The following is a 13,414-nucleotide window of genomic DNA, read 5'->3' as shown; positions in this document are numbered from 1 at the left end:
CAAGATCTGTCTCAGTTTCCCCTTCTGCCAACCCATTGTGTCTCCTGTTTTGCTAATTTCAACATGTGGCACCAGCCTCTATCAGCTGCTCATGCCATTATCCTGGAGTAATATTCTCTCCCTTTCTTCCACTTGACGGTACTTCTGTATAATTTATAAATATAAATGTATTGTGGAAAGGTCAGAAAATATTCTGGTTGTGTAAGAAGTCAAGTATTCTGGAGACTGATGATCTATAGAAAAAAGAAGATGAAGATCGCTCCCCTGTCTGGCCCCTAAATGTCTCTATAGCCCTTTATGTCATCACAGTCCGAAGCACTATTTTCTTGTCATACTTTGCTGAAATGTAGTTCCGTAAATCACCGTGTGTGTTTCATGTCTTCCTGCCTTTCCTTATGCTGTTGCCCCATATTCGAGGGAAATGATGTTCTCGTTTAAGGCTTCAAAGCTCTACCTCCTCAGGTGAAGTTCAGTCTGATAACACAAAGTGGAATCTTGTTCCCTCCCTTGGGAAAGCCCATTGCACCCTGTGCCTTTGTCCAGCGTAGCTCCTGTGACCCCTCACTGCAGGCATGTGTTCCTGTACAAGTCTCCGTAGTGGGGTAGGAGCTCCTTAGGAGCAGACACTCCATCGGATTCCTTTTCGTTTCCCCGGCAATGGGGACAGGTCCAGGCATATAGCGTTAACTCAGTAGTCAGTAGTCTTTTCTTCATGACTTGATAAATTAACGCAGTAGCAGGGCTATTCTGAGTTTCCCCCCCACAAAATATAATATCAAGCAAGACACGGAGTCAAGTGTCTGGGGTAGCTTTTTCTAGTCACCTCTTAGTGATGCTCTCTTGAGAGAGTATACAGAGTTCATTGACCCCCCCCCCACCTTCCAAGGACACTGGGCCTGGGCCCCACACAAAGGAATGCGTCTGGGCTCAGGGCCAAAGATGGCCACTTCGGCCTTGACTCTAAGGCACAAGTTACAAAAAATATATCCTGTGCCATGTTCCTTGTCTGGGCTGGCCACCCTGACGGGCACCTGACAGGACTTTAAAAACACCCCCTCTGTGGAAACAAAAAAAATTAAAACACCCCATCCGTGGGAACAAGAAGAAATAATTCAAAATATCCAAATGTCTAAAACCCTAAGTCGGAACCCAGAAAAACCTTAGGATGAAAGAGAGTCACAGGCATAGAATAATTGGAAGCCTCACTGAGGAAAGGACGCTTTGCCTCAGACCTAGACAATCGGCACTCCCAGCCGCCATACAAGCTATTGGGACTTCCCCGGCTGATTGTGGTGTGGATGTTGTAAGTACCGATTTGTTGTTCCCCTTTATCCCTGCTCCTTGTTCTGTTTCCCTTTATCAATAAACTTTGATTTCTTTTTTTTTTAAAGATTTTTTTATTTTTTCCTTTTTCTCCCCAGAGCCCCCCGTACATAGTTGTATATTCTTCGTTGTGGGTCCCTCTAGTTGTGGCATGTGGGACGCTGCCTCAGCGTGGTCTGATGAGCAGTGCCATGTCCGCGCCCAGGATCCGAACCAACGAAACACTGGGCTGCCTGCAGCGGAGTGCGCGAACTTAACCACTCGGCCACGGGCCAGCCCCAATAAACTTTGATTTCTTAAACAACCGAATAGCCTTGGCGGTACCTGTCATTCCTTGCCCTTTGCCGCTGTGGGCAACAATTTTGGCGCTGTGAGCAGGATCCGCATTTATGGGCTTCTTGTTTAAGAAATCAAAGACCACTGAAGCTCCTATTGAGGTCCCGGGATGGCAGCACCCTCAGTTTTCTGCATTGGCCGAGGAATGGAGTCGTAGATCAGGCTTGTATGAGGCATGGAATAATAAGCTCCCTATGTGGGAGCCTATTCATGTGGTGAATGCATTGCAGACAGTAAAAGGAAAAGATGATGTTGCCTTCTTGGCTAGAAGAGGATGGTGTTTGTTACATGCTTACCGTAGGGCCATAGAAGACGGGGATCGCATACTAAAGGAGAGGTGTTGTTAGAGAGGGAACTGTCTGATTGCCAGTCTCGGCTGGCTATGGTGCAGTGCCAGAATTATGTGTTGGGAGATGAGGCTAGGACCTACCAACATGTTGCTCAAAAGGCGGCTGCGCGTGTGGCAAAATATAAATACCGCCGCCGCCGAGGACAGGTGAACATAAAAAAGGTTCATATGGCAATTGCATCGGCCGGCCCTAACTGGGACCCAGACACTTGGGATGGTGACATCTGGGACGATGATGAAAATCCCTCCTCAGATGAGGAGGCCTTGCCAGCTAAGACTGTCCCTGCCAGGCCGCTGCGGCGGCGCCGCTTAGAGCAGCAGGGAAATCAGGAAGTGCAGCAGGACGTAGTGGAAGACTTTACCCGGCAGGAAATTTCAGCTATCCTCGCACGGGCTACCCAACACCCCGGCGAGCCTCTATTGTCCTGGCTAGTTAGGTTATATGATATGGGGGCAGGTGGAATACAACTGGATTCAGGAGATGCCTATAAATTTGTTACTGTCTCTACTGAGCCTACAGTGCGTAGTGGCTTTAGAGACCGGAGTGTAAGGACCCACAATGCTCAAGGTGGTGATGGCACTACTCTGCTGGCCCTTGCCGTTCGAGGGGCCCAGGACAAATATCCTACTGATGACACGTGGCCAAATGCCGATCGGCCTTAGTATACTTTGAAAGATTGTTGTCAACGAATCAGGGAAGAAGCAATGAAATGGGCTGTTTTCCTGGGAGTGGCGGATGCATTGGCAAATATGCTTCTCAGCGTCCAAATCTGTAAGCGCATAATTAAGACAGCCCCACCTGCCTATAGGCAGGTCATTGTGACATTACTGTTTAATGAGACTGACACCCCTATCTCAGAGGTGATATAAAGATCTCACAGCTGGGAGGTCTGGGGGAATGGAATACCACTAGGGAAGCTGGTAAATGCCGTGAGGATTTACAAAAGCAAAAGAAAAGGATTTCAGGGCAGCTCCGTGGTGCAGTGGTTAAATTCCCACGTTCCACTTCTCAGCGGCCCGGGGTTCACCGGTTTGGATCCCGGGTGCGGACATGGCACCATTTGGCAAGCCATGCTGTGGTAGGCGTCCCACGTATAAAGTAGAGGAAGATGGGCACGGATGTTAGCTCAGGGCCAGTCTTCCTCAGCAAAAACAGGAGGATTGGCAGTAGTTAGCTAAGGGTTAATCTTCCTCCAAAAAAAAGGCAAAGGATTTCCCAGAAGGATGTTTTCAGCCCTTCTACAGGCAGGGGTTGCTAAAGAGAAGATTGATGGGGCAGAAACTAGGGATTTGTGGCCTTTGTTTAAGGAAAAAGGATTACATGCAAGGAAGGCTTCAGGAGGAATGCTTACAGAGGAAAAGGGAAAGCCCCCAAGTGGGGAACAGGTGGCCCCCCCCAGCTCCTCCAGCGGCACCGGCTGATCCTCTTTTTGTTGATTTGTTAGCCTGACATGAGGGCCAAACCTCTGTACAGAGGTTAGGGCTGCTATTAAAACGGACGCTCGTCCCCATGTAGCTCTAACAATTTTCTGGAAGAATGGCTCAACAACAGTAACTCGAACATTGGTGGATGTGGGGGCAGAGGCCACTCTTATCTATGGCAATCCTACAAAATTGAGAGGTCAAAAATTTCTTATTACAGGTCTAGGAGGAAAAGAAATTTCTGTAGTAGCCACACATTTGACCATGCAAATAGGGCAACCCCCTAAACGAACTTATTTGGTAATGATAGTTCCTATTTCTGAATATATAATCGGCATTGATATTCTGAAAGGATTAACATTGCAGTTGACAGACGGACGAGATCAGTTTGGGATACACTCTTTAACGTATTCTGCCCGTTCTCTTATTATTGGATGTATTAAACATGAGGTGGAGTTGCCCCCAGCCACTTCACTTGTACAAATGAAACAGTATAAGATCCCAGGGGGGCAACAAGGAATTTCAGACACTATATAGGAATATTTAGATGCCCAAGTATTAATACCTATAACTACAGAATGGAATAATCCCATCTGGCCTGTCAAAAAGAGTGATGGCTCTTGGCGCATGACAGTAGATTATCGAGAACCAAACAAGGTGACTCCTCCCTTAACTGCTGCCGTGCCTGACGTGGTCACCTTAATAGAACAAATACAAAGACATCCTGGTGTTTGGTATGCTGTGATTGATTTGGCTAATGCTTTCTTTTCTATACCCATTGTTAAAACAGTTCAATCCCAATTTGCTTTCACCTGGCTGGGAGGACAATATACTTTCCCCAGGTTGCCTCAGGGATATATACACAGCCCCACTATCTGTCATAGGCAGGGGGCGGAAACATTGTCCCACACCTCAATAGATTTAAGTACACAGCTAGTCCATTATATTGATGACATCTTAATTCAGGGATTAAATCAGGAAGAGGTAAATTGTGCTTTACAAGCAGTTTTAGAAACCTTACAGGAGGCGGGCCGGCCCGGTGGCACAGTGGTTAATTGCGCACCTTCCGCTTCTAGGCAGCCCGGGGTTCGCCAGTTCGGATCCCGGGTGCGGACATGGCACCACTTGGCAAGCCATGCTGTGGTAGGCATCCCACGTATAAAGTAGAGGAAGATGGGCACAGATCTTAGCTCAGGGCCAGGCTTCCTCAGCAAAAAAAAGAGGAGGACTGGTAGTAGTTAGCTCAGGGCTAATCTTCCTCAAAAAAAAAAAAAAAAGAAAAGAAAGAAAGAAACCTTACAGGAGGAAGGATGAAAAATAAATCCCACCAAAATCCAGGAGCCAGCACAAACTGTCACATTCTTAGGCATAATTTCGAATAAAGGACAACGAGAAATCTTGCCAAAAGCAAAAGAAAAGATTTTGAGTTTTGCCCCTCCTCGAAATAAAAAGGAGGCACAAAAATTTATTGGCTTGTTTGGATTCTGGCAGCAACACATTCCACATTTAAATCAAATCCTGGCCCCCTTATATTGAGCCACTCGGAAAAAGTATCAGTTTCAGTGGGGTGAACCAGAGAAAAATGCTTTTGAAAATGCTAGACAGGCTATACAAACAGCCCTGGACCTGTGGCCTGTAAGGGGTGGGCCAATTGAGTTGCAGGTTCATGCAGCAGATGGATATGCAAATTGCAGCACTTGGCAAAAACAGGATGGGAAGAAGGTGCCTCTCGGGTTTTGGGCTCGAAAGCTCCCAGAGGCTGCTGGGAATTACACTCCCTTTGAATAACAGTTATTATCATGTTATTAGGCTCTCTTAGAAAGTGAGGCTTTAAGTGTGGGGCATGAGGTTATACTATGTCCCCAATACCTATTTTAACCTGGGTACAGGGGACACCTGTGTCTCCCCGAATTGGACATGCTCAAGAAGCCAGTATAATTAAATGGAAATGGTATATTCAGGACAGAATGAAGCCAGGGCCCAAAGGGCAAGCATTGTTGCATGAACAAGTATTTGATCCCACACTTCCAGGTTCTTTAGAAATGAATAAAGAGAACCCCCAGGAGCAAGAATCCCCCGTAGGTGGGGACTGCCTTTTCAGCAGCTAACGGCAGGACAACAGCAGCATGCTTGCTTCACAGATGGCTCAGCCCGGGTGATAGCTGGAGCCCATTGCTGGAAGGCGGTCGCCTATAACCCTATGTCTCAAAAAACCTTGGGGACCCAGGGGAAAGGAATCAGTAGCCAGTATGCAGAATTGTATGCAGTTTACCAGGCTATCAAACAAGAGCTAGGAGGACAGTGTTATTTATACACTGACTCATGGTCAGTAGCTAATGGGTTAGCAGTTTGGATGCCAGAATGGGCTAAACATGAATGGATGCTTGGTAACCGAGAAATTTGGGGAAAGCCATTATGGCAAGACATCTGGCTATGGAGTTCCTCAATGATTATTACTGTGTTCCATGTTGATGCTCATGTGTTGCCTACCTCTACAGAACACCTATATAATCAGCACGCGGATCGTCTGGCTAAGACCGCATCAGTGGTTACAGCTGCTTCTTTGGAACTAGCCCGATGGGTTCACCAGAAAAGCAGTCACTTGGGAGCCAAAACTGCTTCCAGGTGGGCACAGTAGCCTGGGTTACCTGTAACTCGTGATCAGCTCCAGAGAGCCTCAAATCAATGCCCTACTTGCCAAATTTTGAATAGGCGAGCAATTCCCCATCCCACAATGGGGCAAATCAAGCGTGGGCTTTATCCTGCACAAATATGGCAAATAGAGTATATTAGACTTTTGCCCTCACATTATAGAAAGATTTATGTTTGTACTGTAGTAGATACATTTTCTGGGTTTTTGGTGGCCCACCCACATAGGCGGGCTACCCAACAGACAACTATTAAAACTTTGGGAATTATACAACTCTATTTTGGCACTCCTCAGCAGATCCAAAGTGATAATCTGCCCACTTTACAGGTAAGTAAGTTCAGTGTTTTGCTAAAGCACACCATATTGAGTGGATATATCATATCCCTTATTATCCACAAGCTGCTGGTCTTATTGAAAGAATGAATGGTCTGTTAAAAACCCAATTAAAACGCCTAGGGCCCCTAACTAAATGGATGGATGATTTGGAGGGGCCACCAAAGTTCTTAATAACCGTCCCTTAGGAAACACCACTCCCCAACGAAGAATGTTGGGAATTACAGCCGCCATAGCAAAGGATAGAAAGAAAAATATACTTTCAAATACCCCTCTGCAGTACCGGAAAATACCTCCCTCAGCATCTGTTCCTTATCGAGCTACTGAGGAAGCTGCAGGTATAGATTTAACCAGTACTATTGAATGTATAATTTTCCCGGGAAAACAACATATAATTCCTACAAGAATTGGTTTAATATTTCCACCAATACTTTTGGTTTATTAGTTGCATGCTCTGGATGGGCCTTGAAAAGAATACAGGTACTGGGGGGAGTAATTGACCCAGATTACCAAGGAGAAATCAAATTTCTATTATATAATTCTGATTTAGAACCTTTCAAGGTAACTAAATATGACCGTATTAGTCAATTGTTGCTCTTACCATTACCGCATCACCTAATTGCTGAAAGTACAGGACCAACAATGGTCACTGCAAGGGGAGCTCAAGGCTTTGGCTCCACAAATTCCAGACAGAAACCAGGAATAAAAGTATGGGTTCGCAAGCCTCCCCATTCAGAGCCGCAGGCCGCGGAGGTAATAGCACAGGGCCCCTCCGCCACAGTGGCCCTAATGTACCCTAATGATGCCACCATATATTATGTTCCCAAAACTTTTCTTTCTCTCCGTAAATGGAAATAGCTGTTCATTTGGTAGAAGATCCAGACTATAACAACTGCTAGAGATTGCTCCATGATGGTGGAAGCCCCGCCAAATGTAACAGCGGGTCAGCAGCTGACACCGCATTGTTGGACCAACTGCGCGCATCCCGTCGGACCTGTCATGGACTCTAAATGGACATTTAATCTTTGATCAAAAACATATTAGACAAACCCGTTATAAAAATTTAACTATGCGAAGTAATTATAATTTTAGTATACAATTATTGTCAGCCACCCTCCAGAGCGGAGGTATGTATACTTGTGCAAAATATCAAAAAGGTACCCCTGATAACGTTTACTTAAAGGTCAGTGTATATGTTAGTGTTATTCCTAATCCTACCAGTGCTTTAGAGACTAAAAAGTTATGGTTACATTTAACTAACGAGGTAGTAAATAAGACTGCTTTGTGTTTAAGAGATGGTGATACCCCCAATAGACTTCTACAGGCAAACTTACTCGGCTTTAGAAGAACTTACACTAATTTTAAGAATATAGCTGGAACTGCTCACCTCACTTGGCAACCAATGAGTGATACAAAGGCTTTAAAACACTTCTACATCCCATTAACAGGTACCCTTGCTATGGATTGTCTATGTTTTAATTGCTCCTACATACCTACCTATTGTCATTATTCACAAAGAGTAAAAACCCTTACCTTACCCCTTGCCTTACCCCTTGGCTAGTATTAGTTATGTGGGGATACTATTAGTCCCCTAATGTCGCCGGCCCCTAAAGCTTGTAGTGTAGGACAAATTGCACCTTTAATTGCGGAACACCCAGCTGTAAAGCTCCGTCCCGCTCGTGGTTTAAGTGCTCATTGTGATTCTAGCGTGAATCCATTACCTGTAACCGCAGTAGCTGCCTTGGCTGCTTTGCTATTACTCGTACCTGGTTTAGTTGTTGAGTTACACAGAACTGTAGAACATTTAGCATGTGCCCAACCTCAGTAATCAATGACACCACCCATGCCGTCAGCCATTTCTTTAGAATTGCAAGAGTTACAAAAAAATGCTTTAATTCGCCAAGCTGCTTTAGATTATTTATTTTTGCTGCATAAGTTACCTTGTACCAAAATTTCTGGCATGTGTTGTTTTAATGTTACAGATCGTACTTTATATTTAGATGATATTATTAAAGATTTACAAGATCAAATACATAGTATCAATTATTCCCCTGGTCTCTTCTCATGGCTCCCTACAGGGTGGAACAATTATTTTAAGGATGCCCTTTTACTCATTATAATAGTCTGTCTTCTGTTCCTTAGATGTTAGTTGTGTATGTGTTTAAAACAGGGGCTTTCAGTTCGCCTAGTGTCCTGTGGATTGGTGGAAATGTCAGGGCCCATAACGTACAGAGTTCATTGACCCCCCCCCCCCCACCTTCCAAGGACACTGGGCCTGGGCCCCACACAAAAGAATGTGTCTGGGCTCAGGGCCAAAGATGGCCACTTCGGCCTTGACTCTAAGGCACAAGTTACAAAGAATATGTCCTGCATCATGTTCCTTGTCTGGGCTGGCCACCCTGACGGGCACCTGACAGGACTTTAAAAACATCCCATCTGTGGGAACAAAAAAAATAAAAACACCCCATCCGTGGGAACAAGAAGAAATAACTCCACATATCCAAATGTCTAAAACCCTGAGTCAGAACCCAGAGAGACCTTAGGATGAAAGAGAGTCACAGGCATAGAGTCATTGGAAGTCTCACTGAGGAAAGGACGCTTTGCCTCAGACCTAGACAATCGGCACTCCCACCCGCCATACAAGCTATTGGGACTTCCCCGGCTGATTGTGGTGTGGATGTTGTAAGTACCGATTTGTTGTTCCCCTTTATCCCTGCTCCTTGTTCTGTCTCCCTTTATCAACAAACTTTGATTGCTTAAATAACCAAGTAGCCTTGGCAGTACCTGTCATTCCTTGCCCTTTGCAGCTGTGGGCAACAGAGAGTTAGTTCCTACACGTCTTTTCTGTGCATCCCATTCTGATCGTTGCAGATTGTTGTTACAGGGATCTGTGTCATTCGAGGACGTGGCTGTGGATTTTACCCGACAGGAGTGGCACAGACTGGACCCTGCTCAGAGGACCATGCACAAGGATGTGATGCTGGAGAATTACAGCAACCTGGCATCTGTGGGTGAGGACTGTTGTCCACGTAGCTCCTGGTAGCGTGTGTTTCCTTTCTTGGCTGCTGTAAGGCGTGCAGCCTTTGTAGAGTTTAATGATACTTTAGTTTTAGATTCAAGGGTCAGAGATGATTGATCAGTTTGGGGCTCTAGGAAAGGTGTGTGTGTTCTCACTTCCCCCAATGAAAGGTTTAAATGGGCCCCTTCCTTGTGCAGCTCATGAAGATGCACCTTCCTCCTCCATCAGAGGCCCTAAAGCTCAGACAACTTGGCCCACGTCCTGTGCCATTTCCCATTAACAGGCCTCTGCGTGGCCAAACCAGAGATGATCTTCAAGTTGGAGCGAGGAGAAGAGCTGTGGATATTAGAGGAGGACTCCTCAGGCCATGGTTACCCAGGTGAGTGAGCAAGAACTAGACGTATGGAAAACAGGGGAAATAAGAGCCCAGGAATTCAGGTGAGGCCACTTTGGGCAGTGTTTTCCAGGAATCTCTTTTTAGAGGCCCTTGCTCTTTGAAAATGACCAGAGGACAGAAGGTCTGCATGCTTCAGATGCCTAAGTCACACATGCCAATATCGTGCTTCCACTTAAATGCTCTCTCTCCCATTTATCTTGATTTTTGGAGTTATTTGTCACTCTTATCTATCTGTGCCTGCCTCATCTTAGACATTTATTCTTAGCTAGGTATTCTCAGTTGCCTACCCTCCCTCCATTGCCTTGCATGCCTTCTGTTGTCAGGCATGCATTCATTTAGTGATCTGCCAAATCTAAAATGAGTGTCGACTGTATGCTGGTCACGTTCTAGGTGTGGGGATCCAGCAGTGAATAAACTAATATCTCTGTTCTCCTGGAGCTTGCAGTCTAATGGAGGAAAAAGACTACAAACAAACAAATACATAATGTTTGGTGGTGAAAAGAAAATCAGTACAAGATAAGAAGGATAGACAATGAAGGGGCGTGTGCTGTTACGGAATGTGGTCAGGGAGGACTGTGAGGTTAACATTAGTGCACCAGCATCAGTGAAGTGAGAGGGATGGAGCCATGTAGATTCTGAGTATTCTGGGCGGAGAGAACAATATGTGCCAAGCCTAGTCTGAATGATATATCCTAGTAATAGCAAAGAGGCCGATGTGGCCTAAGGGTGGGTGATGAGAGTGTTCACAGGTGATATCAGAGAGTGAGCTAAGGGCCAAATTATGTAGAGTTTTAGAGGTTATGTGAAGCACTTTAATTTTATATGTGACAAAGGAAGCCATTGTTGGGTTTTGAGTGAATGAGCGATATGGTCTGATTTGTTTTGAAAGGATCTCTCTCGCTGCTATGTGGAAACAGTTCTGTTGGGGATAATGCCCTCAGGCATGATAATGACCTTCGACATCAGAAGATTCCAACTTTGGATCAAACTATTGACTATGATGGATATGGGAAAGTCTTCTACAAGAAGATTGGCTTTGTTGGACATAAAAGAACACACACAGGAAATAAAAACTTTGAATGTCATGAATGTGGGAAAACGTACTGCAGGAAATCAAACCTTATTGAACATCTGAGAATACACACGGGGGAGAGACCCTATAAATGTGGTGAATGTGTGAAAACCTTTAGTGCAAGATCATACCTCATTGCTCATCAGAAAACTCACACGGGGGAGAAGCCCTTTGAATGTAATGAGTGTGGGAAATCTTTTGGCAGGAAGTCACAACTCATTCTGCATTGGAGAACACACACAGGGGAGAGACCCTATGAATGTACTGAATGTGGGAAAACCTTTTCTGAGAAGGCAACCCTCACGATTCATCAGAGAACTCACACAGGGGAGAAACCCTATGAATGCAGTGAATGTAGGAAAACATTTCGCGTTAAGACATCCCTTACCCAACACCAGAGAACTCACACAGGGGAGAAGCCCTATGAATGTGGTGACTGTGGGAAAAACTTCCGTGCGAAGAAATCCCTAAATCAACATCAAAGAATTCACACAGGCGAGAAACCCTATAAATGTGACGAATGTGGGAAATTCTTCAGAATGAAGATGACTCTCAATAATCATCAGAGAACTCACACAGGTGAAAAACCCTATCAGTGTAACGAATGTGGGAAATCGTTCCGGGTGCACTCATCTCTTGGGATACACCAGCGAATTCACACAGGAGAGAAACCTTATGAGTGTAATAAATGTGGTAATGCCTTTTATGTCAAAGCACGCCTCATTGAACATCAGAGAATGCATTCAGGAGAGAAGCCCTATGAATGTAGTGAATGTGGAAAAATCTTCAGTATGAAGAAATCCCTTTGTCAACACCAGAAGACTCACACGGGAGAGAAACCTTATGAATGTAGTGAATGTGGAAATGCCTTCTATGTGAAAGTACGCCTCATTGAACATCAGCGAATTCACACAGGAGAGAGACCCTTTGAATGTCAAGAATGTGGGAAAGCCTTTTGCCGGAAAGCACACCTCACAGAACACCAGAGAACTCACACAGGCCGGCCGTTGCCTTGTACTCTGGAGAAAGCTTCCCCGTGAAGACTCCTCTCACCATTGGGTCAAGCCCTTTGGGCCATCTATCACCAGGGCACAGAGTGCACCTGTAACAATCTGGCTCCTACATGGATATGGAAATATGTCCTGCTCCTTTGGGGGATAGCTCATTGTTGTTTTCATTTCATTTGGGACTCCCTAATTAGAGGTGAGGTTGAGCATCTTACCTGTTGATTGGCCCTTTGGGTTTTTCTTCTGCGCATTGACTGTTCATATCCCTTGCTCATTGTTTTCTAATAGGCTGTTTATTTTTTACTTCTTGGTTTAAATGTTGTGTTTTTGTTGTTTTTTTTAACATATGAAAATATAAAAATCCTTTTCTAGTCGTGTGTGTTGCAAATATCTTCTCTCAGACTGTGGCTGGTTCTTTAATTTTGTTAATTAAATTAACAAAATTAATCTGCTGAGGTTTTATGTTTTAATATTATCAATTTCAAAGTGATGATATTCTCCTGTACTTTCTCCTAAAGTTAAGGTTTTCCTTTCAACATTTAGAATTTTAATGTACCCTGAGTTTGGTTTTGAAAGGTGTGAATTCCGCAATATATAATACTATATTGCTTTTAAAAAGTTTACATGTATGGTATCATACTATGTTTAAACTTCCTCAGCTTGCTTTCTTCATGAAATATGACCTTTCTAAGATCTATCCATGTGGCTAGATATGTCTGGTTTATTCATTTCTCTCTCCATTTCCTTAGCGAGAGACCTTTGTACTGTTTCTGTGTTGAGTGTCTAAATCTAGAAGTGGAACTGACGGGCCACAGGGTGTAGGCAGTGTGCCAGTTATTACGCTGTTGTGCCCAAGCTCCCAAACCACCCTTCTTTACTGTGCTTGGTCATGCTGGGGCTGTGACTCTACGAAACGTGTGTCCGTCTTGCCAGCAGCTCCGTGTTGGGCCTCGCCAATAAGAGGTACTAAATATCACCTGTGAGCCTGGAAGGAAGAAGGGGCTTGCTCCTTTTTTCCTTCCTGTGAGCTCCCTCTTTATCCGAGTGTCAGGCCAGCATCGCTTCCTCGCTCGGGCAGCCGCAGCTCCTCCTGGAGCAGCAGCTTAGTCTGGTGTGCAGTTTTCCAGCACTCACAGCCTGATGGTGCCCCGCCCTCTCAGAGACGCTAGCAGCAGCCGACTGGGCCGCTTCCTTAGAGGCGTGAGTCCCAGCCGCAGGCGACCCCTCCTCCAGCCTTCTAATTTTTAGTAATTCCGGTTTCTTCCCCTGTTACCCTTCTGCAGTTGCTACCTCCGTGATAATTTTAATCTTCTCTGTCTTTTCAGTTACGTGGTTAGTAACTTCATAACTAGTTAAAAATTCTTTATAATAAGTTCCCTGTTGAAATAACTGGTATGTTTCCTTTCTCCTAGCTGGGTTCTGATTGATACAGAAGTTTTTGAACTTGACTAAATATTGAGTTTTTTTTCCTTTTAAATTGTGCTAATTTATACTCTCATGAGCAGT

The 13,414-nt window shown here is 44.8% G+C and overlaps 1 protein-coding gene across 3 annotated transcripts in view; it reads left to right on the top strand.

The window, feature by feature from the left end:
- ZNF157 (zinc finger protein 157) overlaps positions 1-12,275 on the top strand; it is a 49,427-nt gene extending 37,152 nt beyond the window's left edge. For 2 of the 3 annotated variants that reach the window (XM_044763423.2, XM_014867619.3), the window contains exons 3-5: positions 9,298-9,424; positions 9,716-9,811; positions 10,719-12,275. In XM_044763423.2, the coding sequence (XP_044619358.1) occupies positions 9,298-9,424; positions 9,716-9,811; positions 10,719-11,941 (1,446 nt within the window). In that variant the 3' untranslated portion in view covers positions 11,942-12,275. Of the gene's footprint in view, positions 1-9,295; positions 9,425-9,629; positions 9,812-10,718 lie in introns of those variants that run through there. The other variant, XM_044763424.2, reaches the window with a different exon arrangement.
- The last annotated feature ends 1,139 nt before the right edge of the window (positions 12,276-13,414 follow it).

The sequence above is a fragment of the Equus asinus genome, chromosome X (assembly GCF_041296235.1).
Source record: "Equus asinus isolate D_3611 breed Donkey chromosome X, EquAss-T2T_v2, whole genome shotgun sequence".
NCBI lineage: Eukaryota > Metazoa > Chordata > Mammalia > Perissodactyla > Equidae > Equus > Equus asinus.
This window is presented reverse-complemented; position numbering and strand designations above follow the sequence as displayed.